General features: G+C 39.8%; 1 protein-coding gene across 1 annotated transcript in view; it reads right to left on the bottom strand.

Annotated features, from left to right (window-relative positions):
- The window catches only part of LOC126412131 (fibrillin-2-like), a 675,186-nt gene that overhangs the window by 184,732 nt on the left and 465,089 nt on the right, over window positions 1–25,365 (bottom strand). Inside the window, exons 28-33 of the mRNA XM_050081574.1 lie at window positions 24,865–24,999; window positions 22,541–22,718; window positions 22,331–22,444; window positions 22,101–22,235; window positions 20,933–21,150; window positions 8,118–8,256 (exon numbers count right to left, since the gene is read on the bottom strand). Coding sequence (XP_049937531.1) covers window positions 8,118–8,256; window positions 20,933–21,150; window positions 22,101–22,235; window positions 22,331–22,444; window positions 22,541–22,718; window positions 24,865–24,999 — 919 coding nt within the window. The remainder of the gene's footprint in view (window positions 1–8,117; window positions 8,257–20,932; window positions 21,151–22,100; window positions 22,236–22,330; window positions 22,445–22,540; window positions 22,719–24,864; window positions 25,000–25,365) is intronic.

The following is a 25,365-nucleotide window of genomic DNA, read 5'->3' as shown; positions in this document are numbered from 1 at the left end:
ACAGAAAAAGTCAAAATAAATTTACACTTCATAAAATTACAGCAAAATATTCAGATCTTTATTTTCAGTGAGTTAATGAACTGTCAACAATGAGTTCGTTACAGAGGTAAAAGAAGCCTAACTATAAAAAGTCAAACAGCGCATAGTCTTGCTACTCACCGTAAACACACAAACAGTTTTGCCTCTGCAGCTCAAGATATGGGTCATATGTATGTGTGAAGTGGGCTTGCCTGGGTGAATGCATGCATGTGTTTTTCTTTTTTGATGAAGGTTTTGGCCGAAAGCTTAATGTGTAACAGTCCTTTTGTTGTGCCTGCCTGCAACTTTATGTGTCATCTTTATAGTGAGTAGCTATCTAATCTTTCCATTAACAGTTCAGTTATAACAGGTAGACAGATTTAATTTGGGGCATTAAACCATTAGTTCATTAGAGCGGAACTCTCAATACTGAGAATGTGTGTGTGTGTGTGTGTGTGGGGAGGGGGGGGGGGGGGCAGGAACCAATGCCAGTGGATATTCAGAGCATAGGACACGTGATGTAGTCAGCCAACAGCAACATCACTTTTAAGTAGCAGTAGCACGAACACACAAATAAGAAAAGTTAATGGTTTAAATTAACATAGTGTTGCTACAAGAAAAGAAAAGCTTTTACATATAACATTGGTCTTGAAGATTAATAAGCTGCAAGAGAAGCTAAGCTTTCACATATAATGTTCATCTTTTTTGCGTGTGTTACATTTTAAAGCCCCCCCATGAACCATGGACCTTGCCGTTGGTGGGGAGGCTTGCGTGCCTCAGCGATACAGATAGCCGTACCGTAGGTGCAACCACAACGGAGGGGTATCTGTTGAGAGGCCAGACAAACGTGTGGTTCCTGAAGAGGGGCAGCAGCCTTTTCAGTAGTTGCAAGGGCAACAGTCTGGATGATTGACTGATCTGGCCTTGTAACAATAACCAAAACGGCCTTGCTGTGCTGGTACTGCGAACGGCTGAAAGCAAGGGGAAACTACAGCCGTAATTTTTCCCGAGGGCATGCAGCTTTACTGTATGATTACATGATGATGGCGTCCTCTTGGGTAAAATATTCCGGAGGTAAAATAGTCCCCCATTCGGATCTCCGGGCGGGGACTACTCAAGAGGATGTCGTTATCAGGAGAAAGAAAACTGGCGTTCTACGGATCGGAGCGTGGAATGTCAGATCCCTTAATCGGGCAGGTAGGTTAGAAAATTTAAAAAGGGAAATGGATAGGTTGAAGTTAGATATAGTGGGAATTAGTGAAGTTCGGTGGCAGGAGGAACAAGACTTCTGGTCAGGTGACTACAGGGTTATAAACACAAAATCAAATAGGGGTAATGCAGGAGTAGGTTTAATAATGAATAGGACAATAGGAATGCGGGTAAGCTACTACAAACAGCATAGTGAACGCATTATTGTGGCCAAGATAGATACGAAGCCCACGCCTACTACAGTAGTACAAGTTTATATGCCAACTAGCTCTGCAGATGACGAAGAAATTGAAGAAATGTATGATGAAATAAAAGAAATTATTCAGATTGTGAAGGGAGACGAAAATTTAATAGTCATGGGTGACTGGAATTCGAGTGTAGGAAAAGGGAGAGAAGGAAACATAGTAGGTGAATATGGATTGGGGGACAGAAATGAAAGAGGAAGCCGCCTGGTCGAATTTTGCACAGAGCACAACATAATCATAACTAACACTTGGTTTAAGAATCATGAAAGAAGGTTGTATACATGGAAGAACCCTGGAGATACTAAAAGGTATCAGATAGATTATATAATGGTAAGACAGAGATTTAGGAACCAGGTTTTAAATTGTAAGACATTTCCAGGGGCAGATGTGGACTCTGACCACAATCTATTGGTTATGACCTGTAGATTAAAACTGAAGAAACTGCAAAAAGGTGGGAATTTAAGGAGATGGGACCTGGATAAACTAAAAGAACCAGAGGTTGTACAGAGATTCAGGGAGAGCATAAGGGAGCAATTGACAGGAATGGGGGAAATAAATACAGTAGAAGAAGAATGGGTAGCTTTGAGGGATGAAGTAGTGAAGGCAGCAGAAGATCAAGTAGGTAAAAAGACGAGGACTAGTAGAAATCCTTGGGTAACAGAAGAAATATTGAATTTAATTGATGAAAGGAGAAAATATAAAAATGCAGTAAGTGAAACAGGCAAAAAGGAATACAAACGTCTCAAAAATGAGATCGACAGGAAGTGCAAAATGGCTAAGCAGGGATGGCTAGAGGACAAATGTAAGGATGTAGAGGCCTATCTCACTAGGGGTAAGATAGATACCGCCTACAGGAAAATTAAAGAGACCTTTGGAGATAAGAGAACGACTTGTATGAATATCAAGAGCTCAGATGGAAACCCAGTTCTAAGCAAAGAAGGGAAAGCAGAAAGGTGGAAGGAGTATATAGAGGGTCTATACAAGGGTGATGTACTTGAGGACAATATTATGGAAATGGAAGAGGGTGTAGATGAAGATGAATTGGGAGATATGATACTGCGTGAAGAGTTTGACAGAGCACTGAAAGACCTGAGTCGAAACAAGGCCCCCGGAGTAGACAATATTCCATTGGAACTACTGACGGCCGTGGGAAAGCCAGTCCTGACAAAACTCTACCATCTGGTGAGCAAGATGTATGAAACAGGCGAAATTCCCTCAGACTTCAAGAAGAATATAATAATTCCAATCCCAAAGAAAGCAGGTGTTGACAGATGTGAAAATTACCGAACTATCAGCTTAATAAGTCACAGCTGCAAAATACTAACACGAATTCTTTACAGACGAATGGAAAAACTAGTAGAATCCAACCTCGGGGAAGATCAGTTTGGATTCCGTAGAAACACTGGAACACGTGAGGCAATACTGACCTTACGACTTATCTTAGAAGAAAGATTAAGGAAAGGCAAACCTACGTTTCTAGCATTTGTAGACTTAGAGAAAGCTTTTGACAATGTTGACTGGAATTCTCTCTTTCAAATTCTAAAGGTGGCAGGGGTAAAATACAGGGAGCGAAAGGCTATTTACAATTTGTACAGAAACCAGATGGCAGTTATAAGAGTCAAGGGACATGAAAGGGAAGCAGTGGTTGGGAAGGGAGTAAGACAGGGTTGTAGCCTCTCCCCGATGTTGTTCAATCTGTATATTGAGCAAGCAGTAAAGGAAACAAAAGAAAAATTCGGAGTAGGTATTAAAATTCATGGAGAAGAAATAAAAACTTTGAGGTTCGCCGATGACATTGTAATTTTGTCAGAGACAGCAAAGGACTTGGAAGAGCAGTTGAATGGAATGGACAGTGTCTTGAAAGGAGGATATAAGATGAACATCAACAAAAGCAAAACAAGGATAATGGAATGTAGTCTAATTAAGTCGGGTGATGCTGAGGGAATTAGATTAGGAAATGAGGCACTTAAAGTAGTAAAGGAGTTTTGCTATTTGGGGAGCAAAATAACTGATGATGGTCGAAGTAGAGAGGATATAAAATGTAGGCTGGCAATGGCAAGGAAAGCGTTTCTGAAGAAGAGAAATTTGTTAACATCCAGTATAGATTTAAGTGTCAGGAAGTCATTTCTGAAAGTATTCGTATGGAGTGTAGCCATGTATGGAAGTGAAACATGGACGATAAATAGTTTGGACAAGAAGAGAATAGAAGCTTTTGAAATGTGGTGCTACAGAAGAATGCTGAAGATTAGATGGGTAGATCACGTAACTAATGAGGAAGTATTGAATAGGATTGGGGAGAAGAGAAGTTTGTGGCACAGCTTGACCAGAAGAAGGGATCGGTTGGTAGGACATGTTCTGAGGCATCAAGGGATCACCAATTTAGTATTGGAGGGCAGCGTGGAGGGTAAAAATCGTAGAGGGAGACCAAGAGATGAATACACTAAGCAGATTCAGAAGGATGTAGGTTGCAGTAGGTACTGGGAGATGAAAAAGCTTGCACAGGATAGAGTAGCATGGAGAGCTGCATCAAACCAGTCTCAGGACTGAAGACCACAACAACAACAACAACAACAACAACACATTTTAAAGATACATCACACAAATGTGCCAGTAAAATTTTTAACAACGACATAGGGGGTAAATGTCATCCTCTGGGCTCGAAATTATTCTAAATGGTTGTCCTCAAAGAGTTGATTTTTAAATGAGAGTGATTTAAGAAATTCATCATCCATTCTCACACATAAATTATATTGTGTAAAAAGAAATTTACTTTGAAAGTAATGCTTTTCAAACAACCGATCACATTATTTTCCTGTGACCTGTTAGAAATGGGTTCGTTTTAGCAGTTGCCAGAGATCGCCAGGTAACAGGCGCAGCTACGATGATGCAGGACGCCCTTACTTTCATGTGTGTAAAATATTAAAATATCTTACATGATGTCATAAAAGAAACAAGAAATTAAAGGATACTCCAAGAGCATTGGAATTTTGTGAACCATACCAAAATGCATAATTCGCTTAAAGTGCACAGTCGTATGTTCACATTCGGATGTAAACTTTCTTGGAGTACCAGTACTGTATTATCTCATGTTTGGTTCTTTATTACGACATAATGCCATACGTGCTATAAGGTGAAAATGTGTACTTGAAATGCAGTGAACAGTAGAGACTAGCCAATAGTGTGGAATTAAACACTTCGTTTCAAAGAAATCAACTTCCTCAGTGGAACAGATTAATAAAAGCCAAATTTCTTTAGCAAACTGACAAAAATAACTTCATTGTTCTGCAAGGTGATTAATGCTTGACTGTCAGATAGGTGGAAATAAAACAAAATCTGAACTAATAACATATTTTAGCCTTCTGTAATTATGTGAAAGTATTGCAGCAGCACCACCACTTAGGATAGGGAAAGTTAGTTTAGTGCAATATTCTGAGCACAAGTTACAGCCAGGTGCAGGCCGGATTGCAGTGAGTTACGCATACCAACAGTTGCAAAGTTGAATAGAGGCCACAGGGCCGTAAAATTGCTGAAAGAGTATACGTAGCAGTTATGCATGTCGCAAATCACAGGCAGAAGGGGCCCACTGGCCAACCTAGAGCGTTATGAGTATGTAACTATTCCTGCCAGTGTCAAAACTTATTCTCCGGTTAACTTCACTAAACCTGCCACAATCACCAACTGCGTTTATTCTCCAGTTAGGAGTTATTACATGTTCGTACAACGCATTTTCCATGCTACTCCCAGAATATAACTTTAATGGCTGCTAGTCGGGGACTGTACAATTAGCCCTTACTAATGTAGCAGTCTGGCCAAAAATTTTGTCAAAATTTCATTTACTTGGATACTCCTGTTATTCCAGTTAGTTGTTTATTTCCACTCTGGTAGTCTGAATCTATGAATTTCACTAGTAATTACAATGATGCTTATCATTCGCAAACCCAGTCAACCACATAAACAGCGATTGGCATTCACCCATTCGGCTTTATTCCGCTCAGGTCGTATACCCCGTCCCCTTTTGTCTGCAGGAAGTTTTATTTTTAGATGCGAAGAGGACTCCCTTGGCAGAGACATCATGTACACTATGCACGCATTCAAAAATCAACTTATAATTCATTCAGAAATAGAATTTGTTCAAAAACCAGCAGGATGCATTTCAAAATCATATGAATTATCGAAAGACCAACGTGTGCTGGATGTTAGGTACTTTGTGAAACAAGGTCTTTTTCCTCAAGAGTATGGATCTGGTGTCCCCCTCGCCTTCCCTGAAATTTCTGCCTGGGGTAGATACCTCGGTTTGCCCCGGCCCCCTAGATCCGGGCATGTTGCACATGTGTGAAAATGGCAGCTTAGGTGAGCCAGTAAAATTTTTTCAGGTAGCACCTAGCTGCTTGCTGCTACTGCTTATACAGCTAACTGCTTCACTTCTGTGGACAGAGGCAGGAGAAGGTACTATTCCTACGTGACTCAACTGTGCATGCGCATGAGCTTGCTTGCAACTGCTCAAATGAATCTAATGTAAGCAGCTGTGATATCATGCTCATCAGAGGCAACTTGTTATGAAGCATTGCATAGTCTTCCCAAAGCCTTTGACACATTTTGCTGTTGGCAGATGCTTGTATGAGCACTGTGTTTTGTTGTAGTATATGGCGCATTTCCTTTACAACTTAAGTTTTATTTTTGTCTTTTTCGTCTCGTTCATGTTTTGTTTCTGCAGTATTATTCTGCAGTAGTGAGATAACAGTAATATCCTTCGTTAGAGTATTGGTTCTTACCAGTCAAAGTTACAAACATGTAAGTGAAAATTAAAATGATGAAAAATTCCCAGAATTCTAAAAAATTCCCAGGTTTTTCCCAGTTTTCTCCCAGATGACAAAATTCCCAGGCTTTTCGTGGATCTCCCAGTTGTCCCAGGTTGTATACATGCTGTTGCATTTACCACTGTTCTATAAACCAAATAAGTCACTTTATATAATATCATTTAGATCATAATTACATCCTCCACTACAATCTCTTCCCTCATCCATTAGTCTTTTTACCTGCCCCTATTAGTATCAAAGAAATGCACTTCTCCACTGTGAAATGTTAACTTGGTATCTCTGTGAAAGTTCTGCTGAATAATGCAATACATTAGCTGGAGGGTAGGCTTCTAATATCAAAATGCCTTTTTGCCATTACCGATCTCCTGACTTGAAAAAATCTCTCTCTCTCTCCAAATTTGTGTCCAGCTACACTGTTTTTTGCCTCATATCACTGACTTCTCCTTTTTGGCATGCTGCGGAGTGCTCAAAATTCAACAACAGACTACTTCTCTCCACACTACTAAATGAGTGAGTTTTCTTCTTTCACAAACCACGTATATTATAATAAACTATTTAACACAGGAAAACCTGACACCAGACTGCTTCTCTCCACGCTACTAAATGAGGGAATTTTCTTCTTTCACAAACTGCATATATTATAACAACTGTTTACACACAGGAAACAATTTCAAACAATTCTCTGTCTGCTTGACAAGGGTACCTTAAATACATGGTGAACAATCAGCGTTACAGTTAATAGCTAACCCTAATACTTGAACTTCTTTTGTTTCATGAATTTTTTAAAGCCTTGTCACAGCCATCTTCTTCCATTGCAAGTGTGGCAAAATACAAGCCATCGACAGTGTCATCACATTCAGTAGGAATACCATCTCCATTGCCATTCAATCAGGATGCACATACAGAGAAACATGCTTGTACCACTTTCCACACTACGTCAAATAATTTTTTTCAGCAATCAACGGTCATCAGTCATCAGTCCTAAATACCCTGAGCAAACACATCACTGTAACAAAGTGATATGTTACACTACAACTACTCGATGAGAGAGGCTCAGATTGTAAATGGTTTATGCATTTATAGTATACGTGTCACCACCGTAACTCAAAACCGTCGGTACTTATTGAACACTTTCCTTTCCAGACAAATTGGAAGCTTGGATTTGAAAACAAAATTTAGTTTACCAGAATCACTTCAGGTCATGGTTACTCATATACCCCCCCCCCCCCCCCCCACACACACACACACACACAGACACACACCACCCCTTCATTTGTTGTGCTTTAAATAGGAAAACTCTTCAACTGTTTCTATGACTTTTTTGTTAATTTGTAACATATTTTATCCATACTGCAGTTTCTATTTCTGGAATATCAAAATGTGATGGACTGACAGTACTAACTCAGAAGTACTGCATTCTGATGGGATTTCCTGTGAGAGAGGAGATAAGAGAGTCAAAGAGGCAAGAAGGACTATTTCATCATACCGAACAAAATGATACTTGAATTCACCTGACTGATGGGGAAGCTTACATATGATTGAAAATATCCCTGTGCTATGCAAATGTAATCTCCAAGTGCTACATTTAAACTTTGTCTTTATATTTTTCCACCTATCACAACATTGTATTTATTTAATACTATGTATTTTCAATGATAAACTGATTATTCACAATTGGTTGTATTGGACATATCCACTGCTACAAATTAATTTTTAGATAAACCTGTAGTTTAAACAAATTACTTTTTAAAGCTGTTTATTTCCACTCTCCACATAAGAAAGTGTATGAAAGAAACACAGTTTCCTTAAAAATGATTTCAGACTTTACCTATGCACTGTGCATTGTTTTCATGCAACCGGAATCCATCATTACAAGAGCACATAAAACTGCCAAAAGTGTTTGTGCAGTGCCCATTCCGACAAAGATTCTCCAGTTCTTCACATTCATTAATATCTTCAAGGACAACCTGCAAAAAAAGTAACATCTTTCCATATAAACAAACACTACCTTCCACAAATTATGACATGGAAAATAACCACCACGACTACATCTACATCTATATTCTGTAACCACTGCGAGGTGCATGGCAGACAGTATGTCCCATTGCACCAGTTATTAGAGTTTCTTCCCTTTCCATTCACGTATGGAGCACAGGCAGAATGATTGTTTGAATGCCTCTGTGCATGAAGTAATTACTCTAATTTTATCCTCATGATCCCTATGTGAGCGATATACAGGGGGTGCAGTATATTCCTAGAGTCATCATTTAAAGCTAGTCCTAGAAACTTCGTTAACAGATTTTCTCAAGATATTTTATGGCTATCTTCAAGAGTCTTTCAGTTCAGTTCCTTCTGTATCTCTGCGAACTTTCCCATAGATCAGACAAACCTTTGACCATTCATGCCGCCCTTCCCTGCATACATTCAATACCCCCTGTGAATCCTATTTGGTATGGGTCCCACACACTTGAACAATATTCTCGAACCAGTCACACAAATTATTTGCAAGCAATATCCATTCTAGACTGATTGCACTTCCCCAGTATTCTACTGATAAACCAAAGTGTGCCACCTGCTTTACCCACAACTGAGACTATGTGATCAGGCCATTTTATATCCCTACGAAGTGTTAACACACAGGTATTTGTATGAGCTGACTGATTCCAACAATGACTCACTGATGTTATAGTCAGAGGATACTACGTTTCCTCGTTCTGTGAAGTACACAGTTTTACATTTGTGAATATTTAAAGCAAGTTGCCAATCTTTGTATTACTTCGAAATTTTATCAAGATCTGACGGAATATTTATGCAGCTTCTTTCAGACAGTACTTCATCGTAGATAACTGTACCATCTCCAAAAAAGTCTGAAGTTACTAATAATATTGTCTGCAAGGTCAATGATGTACTACATGAACAGCAAGGGTCCCATCATACTCCCATGGGCTACACCTGAAGTTACTTCTACTTCTGATGATGACTCTCCATCCACAATAACATACTGAGCGAGGTGGCGCAATGGCTAGCACACTGGACTCGCATTCGGGAGGACGGCCATCCTGATTTAGGTTTTCCATGATTTCCCTAAATCGCTCCAGGCAAATGCTGGGATGGTTCCTTTGAAAGGGCATGGCCAACTTCCTTCCCCGTCCTTCCCTAATCCGATGAGACCGATGACCTCGCTGTCTGGTCTCCTCCCCCAAAACAACGCAACCCCCACAATAACATGTGTCCTCCCTACCAAAAAGTAATCAATGCAGTCACACATTTCACCCATATGATTGTACTTTTGGCAATAAGTATAGGTGTGGTACTGAGTCAAATGCTTTTAGAAAGTCAAGAAATGCTGTATCGCTCTGACTGCCTTGACCCAAAGCTTTCAGTATATTATGTGAGAAAAGTGCGAGTTGGGTTTCACATGAGCGATGTTTTTGGAACAGATTGTGGAAAGACCATAATTCACATCAATAAAATGGTTCAGATATCATATACTTTTGTTTGTACAGCTATAACTACAATCACAGGTTTGAATAGTGCATTAACTCCCCAATTTTTTTCAGTAAATAAACACCATGGTATTTTCAAATGTTGGTCTATTCTCAATTAGTGTAGCCCCTGACGAGCGAGAGGTATCCCCAACACCCCCCTCCCCCCCCCCCCCCCCTTTAAAAAATAAATTTGAGAGAGAGAGAGGAAAGAATTATAGCAGTGTTAGGTACCAGAATTGATAAAACAAAGGGGACTTATTGGAACCACCTTTATTCTACTGCAGTGAACTGAATCCAGTGTACATAGAATGGAGGAACTCAACACAAAAAAGTAGGCTTGAAAAATCAATTACAATGTGATTAGTGTATGTGTGTGTGTGTTTGTGTGTGTGTGTGTGTGTGTGTGTGTGTGTGTGTTCCAGATCTGATGAAGGACTTTAGCCAAAACCTTAACATTATCCGACACTCTTCTATTAAATGTGTCTGTTTGCTTATGTGGTGTGTAGTAATATGTCCTAATTAATATTGTAGTTATTACATCCTGGATTTTCCACAGTTCAATCAGTGTAGACAAGCAATTTTTATTTCTGAATGTGAAACATGGATTGTAAATGTAAAAACTATTAAAAAACTTAGGGTAATTCAGTGAGCAGTCGAGATATGTACGCTGGGAATTACTAAACAGGAAAACAGAAAAGCGGATTAGGGAACGAACTTGGAATTGAAGATGTAATTATGACTGTAACAAATACGTACTTCATAAGTGTGGGATATGTTCAGGGTTATTACAAATGATTGAAGCGATTTCACAGCTCTACAATAACTTTATTATTTGAGATATTTTCACAATGCTTTGCACACACATACAAAAACTCAAAAAGTTTTTTTAGGCCTTCACAAATGTTCAATATGTGCCCCTTTAGTGATTCGGCAGACATCAAACCGATAATCAAGTTTCTCCCACTCTCGGCGCAGCATGTCCCCATCAATGAGTTCGAAAGCATCGTTGATGCGAGCTCGCAGTTCTGGCACGTTTCTTGGTAGAGGAGGTTTAAACACTGAATCTTTCACATAACCCCACAGAAAGAAATCGCATGGGGTTAAGTTGGGAGAGCGTGGAGGCCATGACATGAATTGCTGATCATGATCTCCACCACGACCGATTCATTGGTTTTCCAATCTCCTGTTTAATAAATGCCGAACATCATGATGGAAGTGCGGTGGAGCACCATCCTGTTGAAAGATGAAGTCGGCGCTGTCGGACTCCAGTTGTGGCATGAGCCAATTTTCCATCATGTCCAGATACAAGTGTCCTGTAACGTTTTTTTCGCAGAAGAAAAAGGGGCCATAAACTTTAAACCGTGAGATTGCACAAAACACGTTAACTTTTGGTGAATTGTGAATTTGCTGCACGAATGCGTGAGGATTCTCTACCGCCCAGATTCACACATTGTGTCTGTTCACTTCACCATTAAGAAAAAATGTTGCTTCATTACTGAAAACAAGTTTCGCACTGAACACATCCTCTTCCATGAGCTGTTGCAACCGCGCCGAAAATTCAAAGCGTTTGACTTTGTCATCGGGTGTCAGGGCTTGTAGCAATTGCAAACGGTAAGGCCTCTGTTTTAGCCTTTTCCGTAAGATTTTCCAAACCGTCAGCTGTGGTACATTTAGCTCCCTGCTTGCTTTAATCATCGACTTCCGCGGGCTACGCGCGAAACTTGCCCGCACGCGTTCAACCGTTTCTTCGCTCACTGCAGGCCGACCCGTTGATTTCCCCTTACAGAGGCATCCAGAAGCTTTAAACTGCGCATACTATTGCCGAATGGAGTTAGCAGTTGGTGGATCTTTGTTGAACTTCGTCCTGAAGTGTCGCATTGTTATGACTGACTGATGTGAGTGCATTTCAAGCACGACATACGCTTTCTCGGCTCCTGTCGCCATTTTGTCACACTGCGCTCTCGAGCGCTCTGAAGGCAGAAACCTGAAGTGCGGCTTCAGCCGAACAAAACTTTATGAGATTTTCTACGTATCTGTAGTGTGTCGTGACCATATGTCAATGAATGGAGCTACAGTGAATTTATGAAATCGCTTCGATCATTTGTAATAGCCCTGTATTCATGCAAATGGATGGCGGGCACACCAAGGAAGTTATTTGATTTTCTTTCAGTTTATAGACTTCATAACATCAAATGGTTCCTTTCTTTGGAGATAACACCTTCAGTTTAATTAGCAGTGACAGTATTCAGCCATAAAGCCTATACTCAAAAGCAGAGTGATATGTGTGTGTGGCAAGTATCCTGTGTCCAAACAGTGTTTGAGAAATATTTAGTATGCTGAGCACATATGAATGTTTCTTTACCGCTAACATAATTTTTTCACTTACGTGAATATTACCTCTCATTTTTCTAGCTGCTCACAATATCTAAACTGTTCCTCATTTTGGTCATTCTATTGTTGCGGACATTTTTTTGTATAAGTGCTTGTTTAGTCCAAATTCCCAAGAGCTGCACCTCACTGCTTTCAAACTCAATTCTTTATCCAGTAGACTAATTACTATTCAGACTCTCTGTGATCTGTTCTATTCCATTTATCTGTAATTAACAATCCTACATCTATCTGTTACGAAGTAATTCTTGTATTTGTACTGTTGTTAGTCCCCACTCTCTTGCCAACCCCATTCTATCTTCAAATCACGGAACTCCTTCCTTATCACTCATTTATCATTTACTTGTATGTAATGGAAAACTAATTTTACTGTTATACACCTCCATGGCTGCCAACTTTGACTTTGATTGTGTGTACTGACATCATCTCTGTTGTCTGGCTACAGGGTGTTGTTGAATTTATTCTTTACCTCAAACTGTTCTTTTTCTAGTTTCATTCTATGAAGATGAGTAAAAGACAGAAAATGGAGAAAATTCATAATCCTGTAGATAGCAAGTGGATGTACACTAGGGTCAAGAAGGTAAAAATATAAGAGACTTGGGTTTGTACAATTAAAGTGAAGATGAAAAAAGTAGCTGGTACAGAAACAAAAATGAGAGAGAGTGGGAGGGAGGGAGGGAGGAAGGAAGGGAGGAGAGGACAGAGCGGGGGGGGGGGGGGGAGGGGGGGAAGGAAGTGGGCGGAATATAACATTGTGGGTCCACAAAGGAGGGAGATGAAAAATTATGGATTAGGAAGGAGAGATTGTCAGAGGGTTTGGTGAGGTAGAGTTCTTGGGGGGGGGGGGGGGGGGGGGGGAGGGGGGGGGGAGGGGGGGAGGGGGGGTTATATGAGAGATAGTTTGAAACTAAGGGATAAGATGCAACTAGATACAGACTGAGTTTTGTTGATGGCATAAGCTTGCTTGAGAGATATGTTCATAGATAAGTTCAGCCAAGCAGCACTAGCACTGTAAGACAGGAGTATTGTTCACAATAAGTCAAATCTTACATATTCAAATTGCTTATCTGATTACAGCAAACAAATATTTGTCAGAGGTGTGCAGGCATGTTTCTCCTTGGAGAAATGTTGTTTCTATGTTATGCATGAGCACTGTAAGTGGGCTTGTTACTGCAACAGGTCACTCATAACAGAGATATGTGGAATTTTGTTAGTTTTCATACTCACTTAAGTTAGTCAGTACATAAATTACAGGGACAATAGTTGCGAAAATTGTTATATTGTAGCAAACATGCTGGAGCAACATTGTCTTCATGGTGCCTGCTACATATTTGAACAACATAAACTAAAAATTAACTCCACAACCAGATCCTGAAGACTTTAAAATGGTGACCAGGTGTTGTATCATACTCTGCCAGTTAGGTCACTGGCTGTGGTATGTAGGGACATGAAGTCAGCACACCTTTCTCCTAGCCAATCTCAGCTTTGCAACCTGGAAGTCACTGCTCCTCATTAAGTAGCTTCTCAACTGGCCTCGCAAGGCTGAGTGCACCCTCTTCCAGTTTTCCCACCAAAGAAAAATCCCTGCTTATACTGGATATTAAACCTGGAATTTCTGCACAGCAGCTACAAAGCTGAATGGATACACATGCTGGCTACAGAGAGAGACAACTGAATAGCATAATATTACTGTTACACAAAGTTTTCAACAACCATGTTCTCCATTGTAGATAAAATACGAGAAGGATAACAAATCATCTACACTCATGTGTTATTTATTGTTTGAGTAACCTTTATGGAGGACATGGTAAAGCAACTTTGGTTTTGCTTCTTTGTGTTTAATTTTTGTTGCTCCCAGACTTCTTTCATCCTTTGAGAGTGCCATTCCTTTTCTTTCTGGGTCTACTTCGTCCCATTTGCAGACTTCTTTGTTTCATGGTATTCTGCCTTTTGTGTTTTTTCTCTAAAAAGTATTCTGTTATCTATTTTGTCCATTCTTATTCCAGATGTGATGTAGTGTGGCCAATCCTTCCAACCTGTTATGTATTTTCTACTCCCAAAAATAATAAAATTTTTTTTGCTAATTTTTATCTTACTTTCTATACATTTATCTACTGGAATGTAACACTTACATGCAAATCTCACAGTGTTATCTAGACTTAATTTTACATGAATTTATTGTCCAGGTTATCACTTTGGTTGTTCTGTTAATGTTGATGTAATTAGTTTTCTCTGGGGCATTCATAATTTGGAAATATAATTAACTGATGTCAGCGATACAGTTCACAACACGCAAAATGTTATGAACTCATCAGTATATTTGAGAAAGGTGACCTACACTGACAGAAAGTCTGGCAGTCCTGTTTTCCTGTACAGTACTTTGAATCATTAATTAACAAACACAATAATTATCATCGAAGTTCCAAACTATTACCATTTTCCATGGCAGATTTTGTCACAACTAATGGTAGAGTCCAAAATTTGACTACATAATTTTGTTATTTTAATTTTTCTGCACAAAATGAGAAACAGCATTAATTAATTAATTAATTAATTAATTAATAATTTCATGTGTTTATGCTAATTTGCAGTATGGTGCTGATAAATGTAAACAAGTCATGGAACACCCACATTCAGGACCTTGTTAGAAGATTTAATGCTGCCATTTTTACTATTTGAATGGTATCTGAAGTAAAGGATAATTTCAAATACTAACAAAGTGATAGAGGGGCTGGTCAGTACTTACCTCAGCTCAGTACAGCCGATAGACAACACATAAAACAGAACTGAAAATTTACATTCCTAGCTTTCGGAACTTTGTTCCTTCATCAGGGAGGAGAGAGGGGAAAAAAGGGAAGAAGGGAAAGTGGATTCAGTTACTCATAACCCAGGTTATAAAGCAACAGGGAAAGGTAAACAGGGAGGGTAGCAAGGATGGAGGCATGGTTGTCAGAGGGAAGCCAAAGATATTCTACTGTAAGTACTGTGCCAGCTTCAAACCAAAGAGGATGCATACAGAAGTAAAGAGGTATATAGTATAAAGATAAACACAACTATGTAGGATGAAAAGATGCGTGAATGGCTAAAGAGGAAAGGGAAAGAGGAGAAGACTGAAGAGTGAATGGGAGTGAGGTTGTTTAACGTAGGTTCAGTCCAGGGGGATGGTGGGATGAAAGGATGTGTTGGAGTGCAAGTTCCCATCTCCGCAGTTCAGAGGGACTGGTGTTGGGTGGGAGAAGCCAAATGGCACATACGGTGTAGCAGGTTCCTAGGTCCCTAGAATTATGCTGGAGGGCATGCTCCGCTACTGGGTATTGGGCATCTCCTAGGCGTACAGTTCGTCTGTGTCTGTTCATGCGCTCAGCCAGTTTGGTTGTTGTCATGCCGATGTAAAAGCCTGTGCAGTGCAGGCATGTCAGTTGATAAATGACATGTGTAGTTTCACACGTAGCCCTGCCTTGAATTGTGTATGTTTTACCAGTAGCGGGGCTGGAGTAGGTGGTTGTGGGGGGATGCATGGGGCAGGTTTTGCAGCGGGGTCGGTTACAAGGGTAGGAACCGCTGGGTAGAGAAGGTAGTCTGGGAATATTGTAGGGTTTAAAAAGGATGTTATGGAGGTTAGGGGGGTGACGAAAGGCAACTCTGGGTGCTGTGGGGAGAATTTTGTCAAGGGATGATCTCATTTCAGGGGTTGACTTGAGAAAGTCATATCCCTGGCGGAGTAATTTGTTGATGTTTTCGAGGCCAGGATAATATTGGGTGACAAGGGGGATGCTTCTGTGTGGTCTGGGGGTAGGAACATTGTTGTTGGACGGGGAGGAATGTATTACTCGGGAAATCTGTTTGTGGACAAGGTCTGCAGGATAGTTGCGGGAGAGGAAAGCACTGGTCAGGTTATTGGTGTAGTTGTTGAGGGATTCGTCACTGGAGCAGATACGTTTGCCACGAATACCTAGGCTGTAGGGAAGGGAGCGTTTGATGTGGAAAGGATGGCAGCTATCAAAGTGAAGGTACTGTTGTTTGTTTGTGGGTTTGATATGGACAGAGGTGTGGATGTGAGCTTCAACAAGATGAAGGTCAACATCCAGGAAGGTGGCTTGGGTTTTGGAGAAGGACCAAGTGAAATTCAGATTCGAAAAGGAGTTGAGGTTATGGAGGAAATTAAGGAGTGTTTCTTCACCATGACATCTTTGTGGTCTGGACTCATGGTGAAGAAACAACCTCACTCCCATTCACTCTTCAGTCTTCTCCTCTTTCCCTTTCCTCTTTAGCCATTCACGCATCTTTTCATCCTACATAGTTGTGTTTATCTTTATACTATATACCTCTTTACTTCTGTATGCATCCTCTTTGGTTTGAAGCTGGCACAGTACTTACAGTAGAATATCTTTGGCTTCCCTCTGACAACCATGCCTCCATCCTTGCTACCCTCCCTGTTTACCTATCCCTGTTGCTTCATAACCTGGGTTGTGAGTAACTGAATCCACTTTCCCTTCTTCCCTTTTTTCCCCTCTCTCCTCCCTGATGAAGGAACAAAGTTCCGAAAGCTAGGAATGTAAATTTTCAGTTCTGTTTTATGTGTATCTATCGGCTGTACTGAGCTGAGGTAAGTACTGGCCAGCCCCTCTATCTCTTTGTTAGTATTTGTTTCACATCTTATATGAGATTTTCCATTAATCATGTAAACGATAATTTGACACAAAAAGTAGTCTACTTTGCTTATTTTCATGGTATTATATTTTGGGCTAACTCTTCCCATTCTCAAACAATATCTTTGGCTCAGAAATGGGTGGTTTGGGTAATAAGTGGTGTAAGTTTGTGAATCTCTTGTCAACCCCTGTTCATTAGTCTGGGTATTCTGACACTGGCCTCTCAAAATAGAAATATACACTCACGCTCATAAATTAAGGATAATGCTGATACATGATGAAACAATGCTCTGGTGGGCAGTTTGCGGGTTTCAATCACCTCGGGGTAGGTCCATGCAGTGCATTTGACCTGCGGTCGTCGCACGGTGGTGCTGGCAGCAGTCCACATATGCCGACATGTGTTGGTGCATGTCAGAGTACAGTGCAGCGAGTAAGTGTGCAAACGTTTTCAGACATGCTAATGGTGACTGTGTAATTAAAATGGCTCAAAGAACACATACTGATGACATTATGAGGGGTAGAATACTAGGGCGACTGGAGGGTGGTCAAACACAGCAGGACGTAGCACAGGCCCTCCGTGTGCCACAAAGTGTGATCTCAAGATTATAGCAACAATTCTAGCAGACAGGAAACATGTCCAGGCGCTACAGTACGGGAGTTCCACAGCGAAAAACACTACAAGAAGACCGATATCTCACCATCAGTGCCCGCAGATGGCCAAGGAGTACTGCATGTAGCCTTGCTCCGGACCTTGCCGCAGCCACTGGAACAGTTCTCTCCAGACACACAGTCTACAGATGACTGAACAGACATGGTTTATTCGCCCAGAGACCTGCAAGGTGCATTCCACTCTACCTCTTGTCGCAGGAGAGCCCGTAAAGCCTGGAGTCAATAACACAGTACATGGTTAGTGGAACAGTGGTCCCAGGTTATGTTCACGGACAAGTCCAGGTATAGTCTGAACAGTGATTCTTGCCGGGCTTTCATCTGGTGTGAGCCAGGAACTAGATACCAACCCCTTAATGTCCTTAAAAGAGACCTGTATGGTGGTCATGGTTTGATGGTGTGGAGTGAGATTATGACTGGTGCGCGTACACCCCTGCATGACTTTGACAGAGGAACTGTAACAGGTCAGGCGTATTGGGACGTCATTTTGCACCAGTATGTCCACCTTTTCAGGGGTGCAGTGGGTCCCATCTTCTTCGGGATGGATGATAATGCATGGCCCCACCAAGCTGCTATTGTGGAGGATTCCTTGGAAACAGAAGATATCAGGCGAATGGAGTGGCCTGCCTGTTCTCCAGACCTAAACCCCATCGACCACGTCTGGGGTGCTCCTGGTTGACGTATCGCTCCACGTCTTCATACCCCTAGGACACTTCAGGAGCTCCGACAGGCACTGGTTCAAGAATGGGAGGCTATACCCCAATAGCTGTTCAACCACCTGATCCAGAGTGTGCCAACCCATTGTGCGGCCAGTGTACATGTGCTTGGTGATCATATCCCATATTGATGTCAGGGTACATGCACAGGAAACAGTAGTGTTTTGTAGCAGATATGTTTCGGGACAGTATTCTCAACTTATCTCCAATACTGTGGACTTACAGATCCGTGTCGTGTGTGTCCTCTATGTGCCTATGCTATTAGCACCAGTTTTGTGTAGTGCCACCACATTCTGCAATTATCCTTAATTTATGAGCATCAGTGTGTGTATATATATATAGGTCTGCTTGTGTCTGTATGTGTGGATGGATATGTGCGTGAGTGCGAGTGTATACCTGTCCTTTTTTCCCCCTAAGGTAAGTCTTTCCACTCCCGGGATTGGAATGACTCCTTACCCTCTCCCTTAAAACCCACTTCCTTTCGTCTTCCCCTCTCCTTCCCTCTTTCCTGATGAGGCAACAGTTTGTTGCGAAAACTTGAATTTTGTGTGTATGTTTGTGTTTGTTTGTGTGTCTATCGACCTGCCAGCGCTACATACACACAAAATTCAAGCTTTCGCAACCAACGGTTGCTTCGTCAGGAAAGAGGGAAGGAGAGGGAAAGACGAAAGGAGGTGGGTTTTAAAGGAGAGGGTAAGGAGTCATTCCAATCCCGGGAGTGGAAAGACTTACCTTAGAGGGAAAAAAGGACGGGTATACACTCGCACACACACACACACACACACACACACACACACACACACACACACACACACACACATCCATCCACACATATACAGACAGAAGCATATATATATATATATATATATATATATATATATATATATATATATATATATATATATATATATATATATATATATATATAGACACACACACACACACACACACACACACACACACACACACACACACACACACACACACACACACACACTGCATTCTTGACTGTCATTTGTTGTTAAAAATAACAGCTTATTTCCAATCATTAGCTTTCACTCAGTTAACACTAGGCAGAAATCCAATCTGCATTTGGATTGCACTCCTTTGACCCTAGTGCAAGAAGATGCGCAGCATGCTGCTATTTTCAGTAAGCTACCACAGAAAGTGAAGAGATTCCTCATGGATCACTCCTTCTATTCTGTTGAGGAGTTCCTTGAAAAATTAAGCTGATTCCTGTGTTATATCATTGATTGCAAATACATAAACTTATGTCTTGTATACTTTTACATTCGTAAACATTTTATTTTATTTATTATTGCTTTGACTCTTTATTATTATTTCTTGTAGTGACATGTTCCATGATCTGAGAGAGAGAGCAGGGGGGGGGGGGGGGGGGGGGTCAACGTTGTAGAAGAGTAGTAGTGTCTAAGTATTTTTCCTAATTTCTAACCAGTAAAATTTTCTAACAGCCAAAATCACCTTAGTTCTAGCAGTTCATGTAAAACGGTGAAATGTGACCAAGCTGATTTTCAAAGCATAATGCAGTTTACAAAATGACAATTTATTCTTATACCCGTCTGGACGTCAACCAGAATTGGCAGTTCACAGTTTGAACGCTTACACGTAAGACCTACATTGGGTGCACTTCCAGTGCTGACTAATGCCACCACTATGCACATTTTGTATGGGAAAATATGTGCACCAACATCAGCGAAATTCAATAACAATAATATTTAATAACTTTTGAGTGGATTTGTATATCAGATGAATGAACATTTTAACTGAACTGTTTAGTAATTAACAAGAAACTATATTATGTCACTGCCACTGGAGTAAGCTATTGTTGGACATGGTGATTCTCATTATGGACTGACTTAATAGAAGTGCCACAGTGTATTTTTCTCTAATAAATTACTACAGTGTAGTGCTAAATGTGAACTGTGGCTGTTTTGTGTAAATGTTAACTATGTTTGGTGTCTAAAATAAAATAATTAACTTCTCACTGAACTGTTGATAGGTTACTGTGGGTGCTGATCTGTATCTTTGTGCTGACAGTTTTTCTGTAATAGGTAAAGCAGTCACCTACTCTAACAACAGAACTTTCCAAGGAATAAATGTGAGTGTTATTGCAATTCAGATTACGGTGCTGAACAGTTTCTTGAACAAACACATTCTTACATTCATTTAAATTTTCAGCTTTGAGGTGACCAGAGACTTCAAAGATCAGGTCAGAAACACTAAATAGTGTTTTTCACATCTTTGACAATTTCAGTGAGCCACGTAGGTTTGGATTTGTAGGTGCTAGTAAGTTAAGGATCTGTTCGGTTAGTCTGCTACCACACATTCAATATATGTGTCTTCTTTTCCTCATTACATATGTTAGCTTTTCCATTTTTAAATGGAGCTCTCTTGTTTGAATATTAATTTGTATTCTGCATTAATATTACTTTTAGGACCCAGTATTTTTCCATAGAATTCTTCTTTCAACTTTTTCTAGTTTTTCAAGATCTCAAAATTTTGTTAACTCATTTGTAAAGTAATCAGACATTTCAATCTGTTTTATACATGGGAACATGATTCTTTAAAGAATGGTGGGTTTACTGGTATTCATATATTACACAATATAAAAATGTTGACCTCAGCTGCACTAGCTTCATTGCGAATGTATGACAACTGTGTATATTTTGAATGAAAAATTTGGGAAAAAACCTCATATAATGTGAACTAACTAACCGTAACTGTATTTGGGCGATAACCAGCTCCACCAGGACACAGGAGATTGTACTCATCTGTCCCTTTCTGTGGACAAAGCTCACAGCGTGGTCCCCAAGCTCGACCTTGTGAACAGCAGCATGTAGCCCTTGTTACTGGTTCGCCAAGTTCCTGTGTACAGCGCTGTCGTCCTCCCGGTAGTTCCTCCACTGATAAATAACAGCGCGATTCACGACGGTCTGTAAACGTAACAAAGCAGATGTCTAAGTAAAGAAGATACTATTGATGCAATTGCAACATATAAGAGAAAATCATCATATATCCTCCACATAAGACTATCAGAGCTTGTAACTAAAGTGTATTTGTCATTCTCACTATTAATTGTGGGAACGTGCAGGAAAAGAATCAGTTACTTAAATGTTACTATTTTACAGGAGGTAGGTTGCATTAAATATTTTTTTCTAACTTGTTATTACATGCAATTACTATACAGATTATCACTGTAACAGAATAATTCATTACAGATAACATTATTTTACCTAATGAGAACCAGTGGCAACAATCTGAGCTGCATCTTTTTACAAACCACGTATATTTCTATTCATACATTTGCGCGTCTCTCTCTCTTTTTTTTTTTTTTTTCACTTCAAGTGTGTTAGTGTGTATAATGTACCACCATCACAATCTAATTATGAATGCCACATTTCTTCATGGGATGTGGCACCTCCATCAACATACAGATTTCAGCACCACTAAGAACTGTGGCCGCACGATGTCATTGCACTCATGACCAGAGGAAGATTTTGAATGTAAAGGCCAACATGAAGATGGACTTGTTAATGTTTGTGTCTAGTGGCACTAATACCACTTGCTTGTTTCTGACTGATTGGTAATCAAAGAACTATGCTAGATGTCTGGATTATGCTTTGGGTTAATCTCACGAACTTTCCTTGCCATGCACATTGTGATGAATTCATAGCCTAGTACACATTTTTTCATTGACATTTGCTCATAATATTTTTAGATAAATGGTTATGGATAACAGAGTAGCTAAAGACTGATAACAGTTTTCACCATGATTACAAACAAAACAATTAATTCTAACAATTCTAAAAACTAAAAAAGTTTGTACTGAATGAAGATTACAATATTACATTTAAAAACTAGAAGAAAAAGTCTAAACACTCACCCACACAAGCATTTCCACCTGATACAAGTTCATAATTTGGTGGACACTGGCAGATATATTTGCCTTGCGTATTTATACATGTACCATACTGACATGCATGAGGGCTTTCACATTCATTTACATCAGTGCAGTTTCCTGGAAGTAATGGTGTACAATAAATATGACAAATCTTTGCAAAGTAATTATACGTAATTTTTTTAAAAATATTTTTGTGATTAATCTAGTCTTACCTCCTGAATTGTCCAAAGCATAGCCTTCATCACATTCACACCGGAACATTCCAAATATATTCACACAGCGTCCAAAGACACACAGATTGCTGAACATCTGACATTCATTTATATCTGAAACAGTACATCACACATCAGTGAAATAACTCTACATATATTTGATGAGGGAGTTTAAAATGTATGGACAGCACAGAAGTCATGAGAACATACCAATACATGACTGTTCTGTTCTTTCATCAGGATGCATGAAACCCATTTCACACTCACAACGGAATGAACCGGGATAATTGAGACAATGCCCATTTTCACAAAGGGATGAATCCTCTGAACATTCATCAACATCTTGGCATGTGTATCCATTACCTCGGAAACCAGCATCACATACACACTGGAAGCAGACAACTATATAGAATTAATCAAAATAATTAACTTGAAATGTTATTACATTACACTCATTTTCATTAGATACTACTCAATTTTCTTATGCAACCACAATGGTTTGCATACAGTGTTAGTCCCAATTTTGATCCCAGTATAAGTGGGAGATACGAACAGTAATAGAGAAGGGGAAGTCCGTATGCTCATCAGTCCAATCTTGTTTGAAATTATATATGCACAGAAGTCCTAATTCACTTTATTTCTGAGTTACTTGTTGTACAAAAAAGGAAAGAAGGAAAATTATGCTTTCATTTTCCCATGAAAAAGTAGTCATTAGAGACAAAGAACAAGCAGAGACTGAAGAAGGATGCGGTAGGAAATTGACTGCAACCTTTTCAAATGAACCACTCTGGCATTCACTTTTACTGATTTATAGAAATCACGCAAAGCCTAATTTGAGCACCAGTGCCTTGACCACTGTGCTGCATTCCTCAGTACACATGAGGGTTATTTTAAAAGTAAGGTAACTTTCTTGAACAAACCTTATTCCGCAGACAGTGAAACTGATACCATAGTATGGCTCTAGATGTACTTTCATTCATGGTGCATGTGGTTTCAGGGACCCATACAGTTCACAGGCCCACATATTGAGGACACCTGGGTCGGCCCACTGTCACGCTCTGGTGAGCCGCCAAGGAAACAGCACTATTTATGAGATCACAAATGAGTGCTTGGCCTATTCTGTAACCTATATTACTGCTTTCCAGTCAATGAGTTGAGTGCTGTGCACAACATATACTTTATTGTATCTTACATGTTGCTCTATAATGTACTATGTTCTGTAAATCGTGTTTGTTCTTGCTATAGCAGCTCTGGAACTCATTGCTTTTCCAGTGCTCCCCACTGGTTTAAATTATGAATCAAGTGCTTCAAAACAAATTGTTTAGTTAGTTACAAGTTTCAATACCACACTCATGACAAATGTTCCGGCACAGAATAAGTAATGCGAATTAAAATAGCCATGTCTATCAATTCTACAATATAACACAGCTGTACAACTCGAAAGAGAGCCAACAGTGTACCACTCAGTGAACCTGACAACATTTATTTCTTGACCAACTTAGTATGAGTCAACAATGCTTGGGATAGACTCTGATTACTTATCAAGAGTCAGAACTGGAGCACAGCTGAGGCAACAATAACTAATAGTAATAAGATATGGTTTAGCAACTGTACCTATTAAGAAGCGTATGCATTGTAAGAAAGAAAAAGCAAAAATGAGGAAGAAGAAAAAGTGATGGAGGAGAGAAAAAGTTTTTCCAGTTAAAAAAAGAGAATCACATAACAGGATATTTTTTCCTTTTTGCCTTTTCCCATTTCTCTATGAGGTTAGTATTGTTATGCATCAGTTTTCACAGCACTAGTGGAATATGGTAGCTCGATGCCATTCCTGACAACACAGCTCCCCCTGGAAAGGAATCTGCATTCCCCATCTGTCTGCATCTAGTGTAAATCTCATTTTCAAGTATGACAACGTGTTCTAAGTGTATACCTGATGGGTATCAGCTCAACATTTACCCACGTTGGATGAGGGAAACCACACACGCACTGACCAGCTCACCAGCCCTCATCATTAACCCATGAGGCAGATTGGATCTGGGTCTGGATCACCTATCTGTGTTCTGGAAGTGGGCACATTAGCACTCTCAGCTATCTGGGTAGGTCCATCATGTTATAGGATAGGCCTAAAATATGATATGAAGAACATATCAAATATGCCAGAGACTTAATTTTTCTGCTCACCTCTAAACTGATCTACATTTCTATTTGAGAGTATATCAAAACACAGAGAAATGTCACTTACAGATGTTAGAAATTAATTTGAAATGAGTCAACAACTGGGATCAAAGATGCCTATCAAGAAATGCTGATATAATTAATTTTTGTCTCTGCGCATAATCAGTTTCAATTTATGTCGTTTATTTATGTAATAATATAAAAACTCTTTCAGCACCAAAGATAAATGTATAAGGTCACCCCAAAATACAAACAAAAGTAATTTATGGTAAATATTTGTGAATTAGTTTTGTTTTATCACACGAGCAGTAAATATCCATGGTAAATAGAATAGTCAGTATTTATTTGGGAGCACATACCTTAAATGAACCCTCTGTGTTGATACACTGTGCATTTTGGTCACACCCGCCATTGTTTACAAGACATTCATTCACATCTCTGCATGTAAAACCATTTCCAGTAAATCCTTTCTGGCATTCACAGATGTATGAGCCCTTAATTTGAAAAGAATAGAAAACAGTCACTAATTGATACAGTATATAATGCCTTAGCACATAGTGCATTTTTTTAAGTGACTTGAAATATTTTAATTTAAACTGTGTGCTGTGCTGGTAGATTAGAGTAAGAGATGTAGGAGAGTTTAAGGGCTGGTCCAATAACACCAGTTTTATTGTACTATTAAATAAATAAATTCAAAACTCTTATCCACTATGTCATCTGTGAGTCAGTTTTAAGAGAGGTATCCTCCACTGGATTCAAGTCCCATTTTGGTACACAGTAATCCGCAGGGAAGTTTGTTACACTATATACTGTGCTACAGAGTGAATTTTCACTCTAGAGAGTGAAAATATCATTCTAGA

Source organism: Schistocerca serialis, chromosome 7, assembly GCF_023864345.2.
Source record: "Schistocerca serialis cubense isolate TAMUIC-IGC-003099 chromosome 7, iqSchSeri2.2, whole genome shotgun sequence".
Classification (NCBI taxonomy): Eukaryota; Metazoa; Arthropoda; class Insecta; order Orthoptera; family Acrididae; genus Schistocerca; species Schistocerca serialis.
The sequence above is the reverse complement of the archived record's forward strand: the minus strand, read 5'-3'. Positions and strand labels throughout refer to the sequence as shown.